Raw genomic sequence first — 14373 nt, forward strand, 5'->3', positions numbered from 1 at the left:
GATGCATGGAGCTGTGGCAGCCCTCTTGTGATGATGAGGGAAAAGCCAAGAGGATGTATTTGCTATACCAGGGAACTGTAACTCTCCCCACGTAAGACTGTAAATTCAGGGGGAAGGCTCTATGAAGAGATTCTGCAGTTCACAATAAAAGGACCACAAATTTCTGAAGATTCAGAGAAGCTGCCTTCCTCTGAAGTAAATTAGAAGGTTTTTAGAAGGTGTGTGGTTAGTTTTGTCAATAGGATTCAAAGGATATTGCCTCTCTTTGACTAAAGCAAACTCTCATGAAAAGGACATAATCTTAGACCATGAAGTATTGAATAAGGATGAAAAATATTGTGTTAAATGTAAAACACCAATAGAAACATTGAATAGGCAATTGGACATGGCAAAATAATGAATTAATGGATTAATTTAAGGAAACAGAAAACAAAGACATAGAAAAAATGAGAGTCTAGATAAGAAAATTTGGCCAGCAGATCTAAAGGTATGATTTAGAGCTAATAGGAGTCTTTGAAAGAGAACAAGATAATTTAGAGCAGAAGCAATCACCAAGGAACTATTAGAAGAAAGCCTTCCTGATCTAAAACAAGACCTCCATCTGAAAATTAAGTGAATCAGTAAACTTCCTGATGCGACCCTATTTAGGTTTCCTCTCTCCACACTCGCATCTGTCTCTCTTGCATCCTAAGCCTCAGATACAAGATTTCCACTTTCCTTGGTGTTTAAATCCTCAGCATCTCAGACTAAATGCACATTTAGGTGCATTTCCATCTTACACACAGACATAAAAATGCGGGATGAAGTCCAGCTTGGAATCTGACTTCCGGGTTTGAACTAAGAACAAGCACTTGGCTTGTTGAAGTGGGAGTAGAAATGGAATTATTGGGTCTGGGAGTACTGGAACTGGGCAGATGGACCGTGTTGGCCTTTCTTTTCTTTCTCTCTGTCTCAGTCCTTCTAGCTGTCTTGAGCTTCCTTTCTCATACTCTCTCTTTTCTATTCTCTCTCATGCTTTTCCTCCTCTTGAACTGACCATGATCTGAAACTAAAAAATATATTTTATAATCTATTGTATTTTAGGCTTAGCAGGTAAATTGTTTCTCAAAATATAAAAGTAACTGAGGTTTTTCAGGTTTTTTGTGTGCCCCTGAATTGGTTTTCCCCTCTGATTCAGTGGCCTTTGCTTGAAGAAAGAGTCTTCCTGTGAGACCTGAGACAGGATATCCCCAGGACAGTAGGATGGCTGAGCAAATTTGGAGAAGTGTGTGAGAAGAGCCACGTGGGGAGGGGAGGGAACAGGGAGGCAGGCTTCCTTCTTGCTACTGAGCCTCCAGACTGGACTGTGATGGGAGGGATTCGTGAAAGCAAAGGCACAGACATCTCAAGGGCAGGTAGGCTGTGCCCGAAAGTTGGGTGAAATAGATGACGTGACTGAAGAGCTATGTGGACCAAGTAACATTCTCCACAGGTCCTCAGGAAATGCCTAAGTGTTTATGCCAAACACTGAGGTAATCACCAGCAGGGAGCCCAGCCTCTGCTTTTGTGACTTAAATGTGACCCATCCTCCTACACACCTCCCTTCCCTCCCTCCACGTCTGAGATGCAAGGGGGTCCCATTTTTTTATCCTCTAAACACACCAAGTGTTTCACCTGCTCCTGCAGGAAGGTATTCACGACTTTCTACTCTGCCATGTAATCCTCTGTAAATGTCTCAGCACCCTTACCAGACAGATGAGCTTTTTAAAGGAGAGCTTCCTTCATTTGTTTGTGTATCTATCCACCCAATTATTAACCATTGGGAACAGGCAGTTAAACACACAGCCTTACTCTAGGGCTAGTTGGGAGCAGATGTGAAAGGATTTATAACACATGTGTTAAGTGTTTGAGGATGTTACACGATGCCAAGGAAGGGGTACCCCAGCCTGTCTGGGAACTCGGTGACACCGTCTCAGAAAATGAGGAGCTTGGGCACATCTTGAAGAAGGAGTGAGAAGAGTTTACAGAGCAGACTGGGGAAGGGCAGTGGGTGACATTTCCGACGGGGGAGACCCTGTGACAGAGACAGAGAGGTATGAGAGAGAAAAGAGGTGTTTGGAGCACCCTGAGTCTTTGCTCTTTTTGAAGAACAAATTGGAACAAGGGGAGAGTGGCAGGAGGTGAGAGAGGCACATGGGATGAACTTCTGAAGGCCCTGGTGCACCCCATTAAAGACCTGAGATTTAATCCCACTATTTTGATTTCCTGTTGCTGCTATAACAAATTCCCACAAACCGAGTGCCTTAAAACAATATGAATTTAATATCTTATAGTTCTGGAAGTCAGAGATCTAACACAGGTCTTATTTGGCTGAAATCGAGGTGTTAGTAGGTCTGCGTTGCTTCTGGAGGCTTTGGGGGAGAACCTGTTTCCATGCCTTTTCCTGCCTTCTTCGACTCATGGCTCCTCCTTCCGTGTTCACATCTCTCTTTCTGACCTCTCTTTCCATTGCCACATCTCCTCTCCTGTCTCCCTCTTATAAGGACTTCTGTGATTACGTTGGGTGCACCTGCATGATCCAGAATAATCTCCCCATGTCACAATTTTTAAACTCAATAACATTTGCAAAATCCCTTTTGCCACGTAAGGTAACATATTCACAAGTTCCTGGGATTGGAAGGGAAACATCTTTGGGGAGCCATTTTCTGGAGAGGTCCTGAAATTGTGACCTAAGGGTCATTTATAGCCATATTCCAGAAATCCTATGGAGTCAAGTCTTAAGGACCAGGACCTGCACAAATGAGGAATTAAGGGAGAGGGGGTTGGAGAGGCAGGGGGCTTTGGGTAGGAGGCTTTAGTCAAGCGGCACCCTAGCTCCACCCAGCCAGCTTAGGGTGAGACAGACCAAAAGCCTTGGAAGTGCCCTAACACCCATGTTGAGCAGCTCCTCCAGCGGCTCTGCAGGGAGGGCTTGGGCTGGAGGTGCTGGGAGGAGAGAAGGGAAAAGCTGTGCGGCTAGGGAAATGAGGGGCCCCCGGGGAGTTCAGAGACACTGCGACACGGCTAGGGTCTGTGCTAGGAGAGCAGCGCGGGGAGCCAGCACTATCCACCCGCAGCCATAGAATGACCCGGCAGTGCTGGGCTCCGGTAACTCCTGAGCAGGGTGGTGAGATGACGGCAACCTAGGGAAGGGCCTTCCGGGAAGGGCACCTGACAGGGCAGGTTCCCGGCCTCACCCAGCACAGGTCACATGACTCCTGATACCATGAAGGACTCATGCTGAGTTAACAGAGGACCCAAGAGGGCTTGGGCAGAACATGGTATTGGAGTTGATGGTGGGATTTAGAATCCTATCTGAGACTTACCAGATTTGGGTAACCTTCCACGGTCATAGCTCAGTAAGTGTTTGATGAGCAAGCAAAGACATCCCAGGATCCCTGTGAGACTCCCCACAGACACCTCGGCATCATTTCTAGGGCTGAGGTGCCAGAGTGCCCGGCGTCCTTCACTAGGGCTCTTAAGTATGAGAATCCCTCAGGGGAAAGGAGACGCCTCCTGCACTGCGGGATCCCCTGGCATCACGTCGCAGGCATCGCCAGGAGGAGGCCGTGTCCCAGAGGCTCAGGAGCGCACCCGTTTGTGCATGCTCTCTGTTCAGACCTATGCCTATCAAACTAGACCAGCTCCACGCCTGTTCAACTAAACCCGTGCATCCGCAGACGGGTTCTCAAAACCAGTATCTCCTGCAAAATGGTCCCCAGGACCCTCACAGTTGGCAGTCTCTCTTCATCAGCGGTGTTGAGGACGTGCAGGGCGGCACAGTGCCCTGGTTACAGCTCTGACTGCTGCTGCTAAGAGGCCGTGTGGACCTAGACAAGTCATCCTGCTTCTGAGTCTTTCCTCATTTGTCAAGGAAAAAAAGAGTCAGGTTGCAAACCTAATGTTCTGTTATTTTTATTGATTTCTATTGACATCTGTGGTTTTCTGTTTGTCTGAACCTTGATTACTGATTTGAGTTATAAGTCTTCTAGAAGGAACTAGGCTTTCAATAGCAATAAACACACTATTACTCAACACGTGAGAATAATTAAGAACAGCTACATCCAGCTAAAACCAGCTTCATTTGAAACATACAGCGTTTAGATTGCTTAACCCTGTTATAGCTCCTGAACGCTGGCTGGAGAATGTGGCTCTAGAAGTACAGCTCAGCTCTGGTTTTCTTTGACCAGTGCAGCAGTGGCTAGGTAGATGGGTCCAGCTGAGATTGTTCTGTTTCCTCAACCTGTCATCTTCTTCCTTTGGCATCTTTTAAACGATATAACCTTAACATTCTCTAAACCGTCTATCATCGCTGTCTGCGAACTTTCCAGAGTAAAGTACACTTTGAGGAGAGAATAGTCTGTGCGTTTGTGTGTCCGTGGCACTGTCTTTCCCTGGTGTTTTTAAGAAAGAGTGAGAGAATGTGTTTCTGGGTAATTAAATAAATAACATGTGTTCTTTTATCTAACAGCTGAAGCAATGGAAGGCATTTGAAGAGGAAACCCAAACAATCAGACGCATGGCCAAATATTTCAGCACTCCCAGCAAAAGCTTGCACACCCAGTATGGTGAGGAACAGAACTGCCGCGTTAGAGGAGAGAAGAACTCCATGGAGAGACTCCTCACTGAAGTAAGCTGGACCCCTCTGCCTGCTGGAGTCTCTGTAAAGAACGCCAGTCATGCCCTGGTGGGCCCCAGATGCCTCATTGCTGACATTCGTTCTCCTCCTCCCATTTCCCCACTTCCTAGGCATTCCCGTTTCCCTTAGCAGCACGCGAAACCTCACCGTCTCCCCAGTGCCCCCCTACTGCCGACCCTCACCCACTTCATTCATTCATTAGACAGACGCATGCCAGGCATTGTGCTAAGTGCTGACAAACAAAACAAATGAGTCCTTACCCTCATGGGGCTCACAGTGTAGCGGGGAACATAGATACTAATCAAGTAACCGTAGAGTTATAAATGGTGGTCAGAATTATGAAGGGGAAAACTCAGAGTGGGAAGAAAGAGTAATGGGTGGTGAGGACAAGGGAACCTAATTTAAAGTGGTCAGAAAAGACTCTCTGAGCGGAAAGCGGAAGGTTAACTACAAATTGGCCAGGCAAAGAGTGCGGGGAAAAGCATTTCAAGTCGGGGGAACAGCATTATAAAGGCCCTGAGTAGTAGTGGATGCCAGCTTCTGCTGTACGATACATTCTTTCTTTACATAGAGTAGTGCCCTTGTTTCCAGGACCCTGTGGGGCCCCTCACTGTCTTTCCCAGGTGCTAACTAGAAATCTTAATCATCTACCAACCCAGAAAATTAAGAAGTGTCTAAAGATGGGTAGGAGGGATGAATAGAGCCTCTGAATATCATAGTAGCACCAAGAGGGGGACAAGGCAGCCCCCAGTCCTTCTTTCTTCTGTTCCAGTGCCAGAATTGGCACCTGTCCCAGAACTGGGCAGAGTGGTGTGGGCTTGAAGAAAACACATGGGAAAACTTGAGACGGCACTGCCTCAGAGAGGAGGCTTGGGGCCCAGAGGAATTAATCAGTTTTTTTGCACTAACTAAATCATATTCGGTTTTTTTTTTAGTACAGAACATACCTGGGTAGGTGCTATTTGGGAAACTATGCTTTTTTGTATTGGATGGACACCTGCGTATCAATAGTCCCTGTGCGAAAAAATGGAGTGATGGGGACCTAAGAAACACAACCAATGAAGGGATGCAGCACCCCAGACGACCTCAGTCTCTCACACCATTCCCTCAGTTCTGCACATGTTTTATCCTTTAGAGTAATACTTCTCCATTTCTTAACTATTTACGAAGCATTCAGGACCTTTTTTCAAAGCCAGATTTCTCCCCACCTGGCAAGGGAGTAGCATTGCCATTGATACTCTGTGAAGTCTTCAAAGAAGCATTTTTTTCAGCTAAACAGAAGGCCAGAAACTTGGCGAGAACACCAGGATGGTTTTCATTCACAGTCAGCTAATGTTGGAACAGCCAAGTGGCCTGACTCTTTAGCCTTATGGTAATTTGTGACATGCTGTTTGTGCTCCTGCCATGCTACCCTGTTTCCCACGCAGTGACTGACTCTGCTCTATCCAAAAAGATGCCTCGAGTCTGCAGAGGAAGGGCCCTAATAGGGAGCAGATGCCCCCAACACCCCACACCTGGAACTTCTTTCCCAGGACAGGCCTGAAAACCAGCAGCCCATCCCAGGGCCCTGTGGCAGGCCTAGAGACTTTCCGGTATCTGAATCCCCATCTCCAGCACTGCCCAGTGGGTAAACGCAAGCATCGCTCCTGCCTGCCTGACTCCAGCTTCGTGGCTGCATTTCCCTCTTCTGCAGCCCCTCTGCCGCTCCGGTGTCCTCCTCCTACTTTCCCATGATCTGGGCTGTCCATCTTCTCATTCTTGCCTCCCTTCCCCTATGACAATGGTCCCCAGAAGCTCTTCGGGGCAGCACCCATCCCTGACTTCCCAGGCTGTGTGGAGGCCAGCAGGTAGAACCTTCCCAGAGCTTGAAGAACCTCCCTCTACACTCTGCAGCAGAGGAAACTCACCTATTACTTTTCTTCCTTGAAACACAGAAACAAGAGATTCTGTTTCTCCCTGTGGCCTGCACCTTATGAAACACGCCTGTGGATGTTTTGCTTCCCTGGGTGTGTCAAGAGTAATTGTTAATAAGCTCATTTCAATGCAGCTGCCATGGTCGGTCAGATTTTGGTCTCACAATGGCAAACCACGCCTCTGATTAGTATGCAGCCATGGTGAACACAGAGTCTCACTTCCTTTTCTGTACAAAGGGAGATTTACTGATTAGGCTGCTGTTTTAAATCCATCACCCGCCAGCGTCAGATGTTTGGTTTGCTGGGGAAGAGTATTCTTCCCAACTCAATGTTTACACTATTTTAGTATACTCTAAGGGATTTATGGATATGGCACAAAAAGGCAGCACTCAGAGTTTACTTGCTGGGGTAGCTACTGTTCAGCTGACGGCTTCCTCCCAACTCTGTGAGGTGATAGGGCCTCCTGAAGCCAGCATAAGAATGTCCCAGGTGGGCTTCACGAGGAAGGGCTGGTGAGAAGGAAGAGTCGGTCGGGATCCCTCTGGTGCAGCCAGCACAGTCACCCCTGTGAGATTCTCAGAGAGATACCTGACACCACCCAGATATCATGAAGAGCCTGAATGAATGTTTTCCTGTTACTCACCCACTGCTCCAGGCGAGTCCTCGAATCACCTACGCTTCCCTGACAACACCCAGCCTTTACTGCTCTGTGGCCGAGGGAAAGGGAGAATGGGCAGGCAGGTCCGTCCACTTATTCACCAGCTGCTCACTGGTCCAGGATTCTCTCCTGAGAATTAGAGAAGTCTAAACCAGGACAAAACTGGGAGTACCAAAAATCAGAAAAATCACCTTCTTGCTTATAAGTAAGGAGCAGTAGATTTGCCTTAGAGTTGCTGCCAGAAGACTCATGCTGGACTAGTTTACTTAATTCACTGTTCCCTCAAAGGGTCACTTCTGGGCAACTCTTCCATATCTACTTGAGAGGAAACCACAGGTTCAGTCCATAGGCGACTTGTGTCAGGAATGCTAAAGAAGGGGAGCATCCTTTTATTTCTAGGATGTAGTAAGTGGACGTGCAGATGCTCACGTCTAAAGAGGAAGACAGCAGAGAGGCAGCATTGTGGTATTTGGGCAAATACTTCCTTATTATCTTCTCCAAACTCTCGAGCCCATGTCATCTGCCCCAAGACCATCGGTTCCCCATGATGATCTCTTTCCTGCTCCACTGCCTTCGAAGATCAGTAGTTTCAGAAGGCGGACATCAGGTCCGAACTAGACGGTCAGCTGCTGTAGCCCTGAAGGATGCTCAGGGCCCATCCATTGCTGTTACTCTTCCTCCTACTTCATGCCCCATGGTCTCGCAGTTAGAACGGGCACATCTCTGCAGCTGTCACCTGCCAGCATCCCGGACATAGCCTATTTATCAACTAACAGCCATGCAGCAGGTAGGCAGCTTCCTAGCAGAACTGCCCAAGCTCAGTTATCTTCTGGGCTCCCTCCTAGTTCTACTAAATCAAGCTATCAGGGGCCTAGGCCTGATAATCCTTTTTTTTTTTTTTTTTTTTTTTTTTAAGCATCTCCAATAATTTTGATGCCTGTACTTCTTTGGGAGACACTGACAGTGGATAGGGCCACATGGTAGCTTTGTTCTCCCACCCCCAAGCCAGCTGAGGGAGGTGATAATACCAACCTGAGAGTCTCATTCCCCTCTAACTGCCCACCCAACCCCCGATTCCAGTCTTGTCACTTTGGCCCAGGACTCTCCATCCTTCTCCCTGTTCTTTCCATTTTCTAAGCTGTTTAGCAAGAGACAGAATTCTTGTTTTCCCATTCATTCATCCCTTCAGAGGTGCCTCAAGGTCAGCTGTATTTTGCAAAAATGAGGTATACCCAGCGTTGGGCCATTCCAGACATTGTTGAGACTGCTGTCCTGCAGAGCGACCTGACCCCTCAGTTCTGAGCAACGTGGAGAGGGTGCTGCAGCAGCCGGCAGCCAGCTGGACGGCACCTCCCCCGACCTCCCTTCCCGAAGACAGGGCCTTCGTCTGGGGACGTATGGGGGGGGGTTAAGGTCATACAACAGCAAATCATAGTTAACCTTCATTGAGCACGTATGCCAGTTTTTGTGCTGAACGCTTTCTATGCGTCATGTCATTTCACCTCAAGGAGGGACCTCCTGAGAGTCCAAGATCACCAGCTAATATACGGAGAAACTGGGATTTAAACCACGGTCTTCTGATGCCACACGTTCTCCACCATGGGAGACTGTGAACACCCTCAGCAGCATCGTTTGTTGATGGTTTCACTTTTGTTTTACAGAAGAATGCTGTGATCGAAAGCCTGCAAGAACAAGTAAACAATGCCAAAGAGAAGCTGGTGAGGCTGATGTCAGCTGAGTGCACCTGTGGCCCCCCCGAGGGGGCTGTCCCGCCTGCCGCGTCCCACGGCAAGGACGTCCTGGCCGCCGCCTCTGCCCACGGCCTGGCAGTTCAGGGGCCTTCGGAGTGCCTCTCTGACTCTCAGAATGATACCAGCACGGCCACCCAGGACTCCCAGAGCACCTCAGTGCCCTCCTCAAGTGTACGAGGTCTCAAGGGGCCTGTAAAGGACACCAGCCCCGCCCCAGGGCAGAAGGAGAAAATTTCTGACTTGAAAGGCTTTTCTGATCATTTAAATTTGAGCTGCGGCCAGAAGCCACGGGCTGATCAAAGCTGGGATGCACAAAGAAGAGACCAGGTACCCGTGGTCCTCCACCAGGGTTTGATGCCAGGTGGCGAAGGCTCTGTTCCCCAGAGACAGGGGCAGCTGGAGAATTCAGAGGGGCACGCAGAGCGATCGTCAAGGGTCAATTCAGTGATCAGGGAGAAGCTTCAGGAAGTCCTCCAGGATCTGGGCCTGGGCCCGGAGGCTCCCCTCCCCTCCTCCCTGTCTTGTCCCCAGCAGCCCCAGAAGAGCCGTGCCTGCCACAGCCCCCCGAAGATGCCCCTCTCCAGGGAGCTGGGCTTCAGCCCATACCTGGTGAGGAGAAGGCGGGCAGCACAGCGGGCTCGCTCGCACTTTCCAGGTTCTCTGCCCTCCTGTGCGGGGCATCGGGTAAACAGGGCTGTCTCTGGGGCACACACTGGGCAAAATGTGCGGGACAGGGACAGCCGCTGCCTGGACCCCCAACCTGCTGGTTCCAGGGTAGCAAGACCCTCTTCTGGGAAACCTTTACTACTCCCAGCTCCTCCAGGCAAGCCAGGCTCCCCGGAGGGCAGTAGAAAGTGCCAGACAGAGCCTCAGGGAGCTGAAGGGAGCCGTGCAGCCTTTCCTTACCAGCCTTCTGGTTCTGGCAGGGCACTGTGTCCTGCTGCCCCACCCCTATCCAGAGCCTCTCCAGACCTGCCTGAGCAGCAGCTGCGGCAGTCCCCAGGGTCCCCAGGCTGCCCCTCCCTGTCCTCTCCATGCAGCTACCTTGACACCGAATCCAGCAGCTCAGATGAGGTCTTCTGCCGCTGCCACCGGCCCTACTGTGAAATCTGCTTCCAGAGCTCCTCTGATTCCAGCGACAGTGGCTCATCAGACACCGACCCTGAGCCTGCTGGGGGGCTGGCTTCCTGGGAAAAGCTGTGGACCCGCTCAAAGCCTATTGTGAACTTCAAAGATGACTTGAAACCCACACTGGTGTGAAGAGCAGTGCAAGTCTGGACATAGAGCTCCGTCTGGGACAAGCCATACCATGGCCTGTTGTGGCCTTCAGGGAATCGACCAGTGCCCTGCTTTTGACCAGTCCTTACCATGTTTCAGCGATGCTCACTTGAGCACTGTGGTACCTTGAGCACTTCTTGATCTATACAAAAGGGGTATTGCCTGTCTCCTTACTACCTCACAGCATTCCTGTAAAAGACTCCAGCCGAGTGCCCATCAGAGATATCCTTTGGATAAAAGGTGCTAAATGAGCAAAAGGGTCTTTTGTCCTGGTCAGCCTATGAGGTACAAACCTCTTCGTATATACCAGATGGATGGCTGGGTGGACAGACAGATGGAGAAATGGAAGGAAATTTCCACAGACCAAGAGCTGTGGACTGTGACCCATCACGCTGGCTCTTTGGTGGTAGACCTGCTGGGAAGACGTCTCCTGCGTCCTTGGGTGGCCCACTCTTGGCAGGGCGTGGTTTTGTCTCTGCTCAAGTTTGTGAACAGTACTACCCCAAGGTCCCAGCCTCCAGCCAGACTCAGCTTGGAGCCACCTGTACACCCCTGTTTGGTGTTCATTTCTTTACACCATTGTGGCACCTCAGTATCATCCCTGAGACATCCAGGTGTCCATTGGGCCACAGGCACCCCGGCCGGATCTCTCTCCTGGGCTCGGGTGGCACCTGAGGCCCACCGCTTTGACTCTGCCAGTGCAGTTTTGCAGTAGCGGGAAGCACGCACTGGCCATCTCTGCTGAGGTCAGGGAGGCGCTATTGGTCAAGAGGGTGCCAGCTGGGGCTACATGACCACTGATGGCACATAAACCTGGAAATAGAAAATGGGGAAATAGAGAGGAGGAAATGAGGGAGAAGCTAGGAAAGAAAACAGGTTTCGAACATTTATCTTGAGTCTAGCATGGTACTTGGAAATATCAAATATCAGTAATTCCTTATGATGATCCTGTGAAGTAGACACGCTCATTCCCATTTTTACAGATGGAGATTATGAGGCTTAGAGAATGGACGTAGCTTCCCCAGCATCACATTGCTGGAGAGGGGCCCGTGTAGGGGCCCATGTGGGACTTGGCCACAGCTCACAGGACTCCAAGTGGGTAGACTTCCCTGGGGCACATCTCTTCACTTTTTCTTCTAGGAGTGGCAGGCCAGACAGCAAAGCAGGGGTAGTGTAGGAAGCTGCGATGCGCTTGCCCTGCAGTCCAGGATGGCAGAGCTGGGCTCCTCACCTCGGGAAGCAGCCCTCCACTGCCTCACTGCCGCAGGGGCCCACTCGCACCTACCAAGACAACCGGGGAGTTGGTGAGAGAGTAGAAGCGCCAGGATCTCATCTCCTGCCAGAGCCTCAGGGAAAACACAGCTGAGTCCATTTCACTTGTTGCTGAGCTAGTTGTTGTTTACAGGCTGTTCCCTGCCCCACTTGTGTGTGCATCTGTTTGTGTACACACACTCGTGTGCAGGAGTTTGGGCCTCATTACATGTGTCTGGAGGGGAGCATGTAGCTCTCCGTGTCTCACAGATGATGTATCACGGACTCTCGGGGCTGCCGACACCTTGTGAATCTCCAGACGCTGGACCGGGAGGCCCTCCTGGTAACACAGCTTCTTCTGTTGTCTACTTGTAAATACGAATATCATAATTTATTCTGCATGTGGGCTTGTAGTTTCTGCTTGTGCTGTTTGTATGCTGTCCAAGTGATACCTTAATAAAAGAAATGGCTCTCAAGGCAAGTCTTTTCAGAAATTGTAGTTTGGGGCTGGGGAGGAGGGACCTAGACAAGACTGAACCACCCAAAGGAGTGGAAATGCAGCAGCCATTAGATTTGCTGCTGGCTTACCCTGGGTTCCAGATGTATCTTCTACCATGCTTCCATTTGTAACAGATTCTTCTGTGGGCTCCTCGTGCAGCTTCCTATCCCAGAAACACCTGCCCCAGCGGGGAGAGGAAACTCTGGAGACCCTCGACTCTTCCCACCCACTGGGGTCCTGTGGCTGGGCTTCACCTCTTTCAGTTCCTTTCTTCCCACTCTAAACCTGGCTGTCCTTCTCTCACTCTCTCTGCTCCTGCACCCTCAGTTCCCTCATCCCAGCCCTTCCACATCTCCGTCCCTCCTCTATCTAGAATTTCTTTCCCCTCTTTGTGCACCCTGTGAATGACATCCCTCAAGGCTCAGGTAGAGCACGTCTTCTCTCTTCAGCCTTTCCTGAACGTTCCCAGGTAAAAATGACATCCCTTAGTTCAATGGAGAAAGAGGTTTTGGGGCCCATGTTTCAAACTTGGTTGTATAGAAGCTCCTAGCATCCATTCTACCTAGAATGACTTTGTAACGCTTGCATTTGTTGAAGATATGGCAAATCTACCCTATATTTTCTTTCTTTATTGTTGGTTTGAAAACGGTATGCCAAGCACCACAAGTGCCTGCTCCAAAATACTGTCTCCAGATCTATTGTTTACTGTGTGCCACCCCCACTCCTCAGCAGCTTCTTCCCTAGATCTTTCACTCAAGACCAGCTAATCCAGTGATGAAATCCTTAAAGGGATAAATATGCCATGACTTCTGGCCCACTCTTGATTGTCATGCTCTTGAGGAAAGGGCAGAAACTTGGTGCAAAGAAATCCTGGAGAAGTTGACATTGCTTTGCTGCCGTCATTGGGGCTATGCCTGTCTCTGTTGGTCTTAAGGTCTGGCATGGAGCCCAGCCTGTTTCTTACCCAAGTATATGTTACTTTGCTGATGGAAATCTTGGTTGGAGGTGTCCATTCTAATCCCAAAATCTGTCCCTGTCTCTGGCCTGCGTCAAACTCTCTTTCCTTAAAGGATCAACTTGGCCTCTCTGCAGCTCAGAGAGGAGAAAAGAGCATCAGATGTAGGAGGCATGTGTTTAACAAATCACATCACTTCTAAAATGGTAAAGAGAAAAGTCAATGCACATTCCACAAAAATCTCTTCTGTGTCTGTATTTCTGTTACTATATTTAGATGTGTCTCCTTCACAGATTGCAAGTTCCTGAAAGCACTAAGTGTGTCCTCTGCATCTTTGTATCCTCTAGAGTAGCCATCAGAGAGCTTTGCACAAAGTATGAGCCCAGTAAATGTTCGATGGACAGATTTCTGGGCAGATAAGCGGATGAAACAAAGGAAAACAAGGAAACAAAGGAAGGCAAAGAACCTATAATGGAGCTAGCAGTGCAGCAGAAAGGGAGGCAGAGTCTTCTGGCTTCACTGCCTTTGACTGAGGTAAGGGCAAGGAACAACATCACTGAAAGGTCCAGAGGTAACTGAATTCTGAAAATGACAGCACCAAGTCTCTTAGAGGGAGGTGGGGTAGAGTGACAGAGTGAATGGAAGAGAAACAAAGTTCTTGTGATAAAGGTGTTCTCTTAAAGATGCTTTCCTTCACAGGCCTGTTACTAAGTAGCAAGCACTATTAGCAGGAGGACAGTCTTTCTCACCATCATCTTCCTGAGTCCCCTTTCTCAGAGCCCCAAACAAAGCAGTGTCTCTGTCTCCTCGGGCTGCTGCACTTTTCCCAGTGACGCCATCTGGGCTTTGTTAAGGGAGGTCTAATGCAGAGATGGCAGCTTTGGGACCGAAAGCAGGAGAGAGGTTACAGGATGTCCTCAAACTTTGTTCTTCCTCGCCACTGGTACCCACTCTGATCTCTTTTTCCTTGAATTGTTTCTGATGTTAGCATCCCCGGCCAAACTGCATTTGACTGAGGGAACATGTTGGGATTTTCAATTCACTATCAAGGTCACAAAGAGACAAGAAATGCCAGTGTCACAAGGCAAAATAACTTGTTATGAGTTTGACAAGATCTGGGTCAATGCTTCCCAACCCTTTTCATTCTTTGACTTACCTCTGGATGTCTAAATATACTAGCAAGACACGTAGGCTCAGAATAAGTGCTTGGGAAAGGCCCTGAAAAGGTCTGACGGTGACTAAGAGAAAAGCAAGAGAAAAGGAGGACAAGAAGTCCAGACAACAGCGAGAAATGAGGGAGATGTGGTGAAGGAGGGAGGAAGGCAAAGAACAAAATGCACGCTGCTTAGCTTTGTCTGTGGACATTGCCTCTCTTGTAAATGAATGTGCTGACTCCAGTCTGAGGTGAAAG

General features: G+C 49.2%; 1 protein-coding gene across 2 annotated transcripts in view; it reads left to right on the forward strand.

The window, feature by feature from the left end:
- GPR156 (G protein-coupled receptor 156) overlaps positions 1-11972 on the forward strand; it is a 66640-nt gene extending 54668 nt beyond the window's left edge. For both annotated transcript variants that reach the window (XM_057697993.1, XM_057697994.1), the window contains exons 8-9: positions 4490-4648; positions 8890-11972. In XM_057697993.1, coding sequence (XP_057553976.1) covers positions 4490-4648; positions 8890-10239 — 1509 coding nt within the window. In that variant the 3' untranslated portion in view covers positions 10240-11972. The remainder of the gene's footprint in view (positions 1-4489; positions 4649-8889) is intronic.
- Positions 11973-14373: the final 2401 nt, after the last annotated feature.

The sequence above is a fragment of the Hippopotamus amphibius genome, chromosome 10 (assembly GCF_030028045.1).
Source record: "Hippopotamus amphibius kiboko isolate mHipAmp2 chromosome 10, mHipAmp2.hap2, whole genome shotgun sequence".
In the NCBI taxonomy this organism is placed as follows: domain Eukaryota; kingdom Metazoa; phylum Chordata; class Mammalia; order Artiodactyla; family Hippopotamidae; genus Hippopotamus; species Hippopotamus amphibius.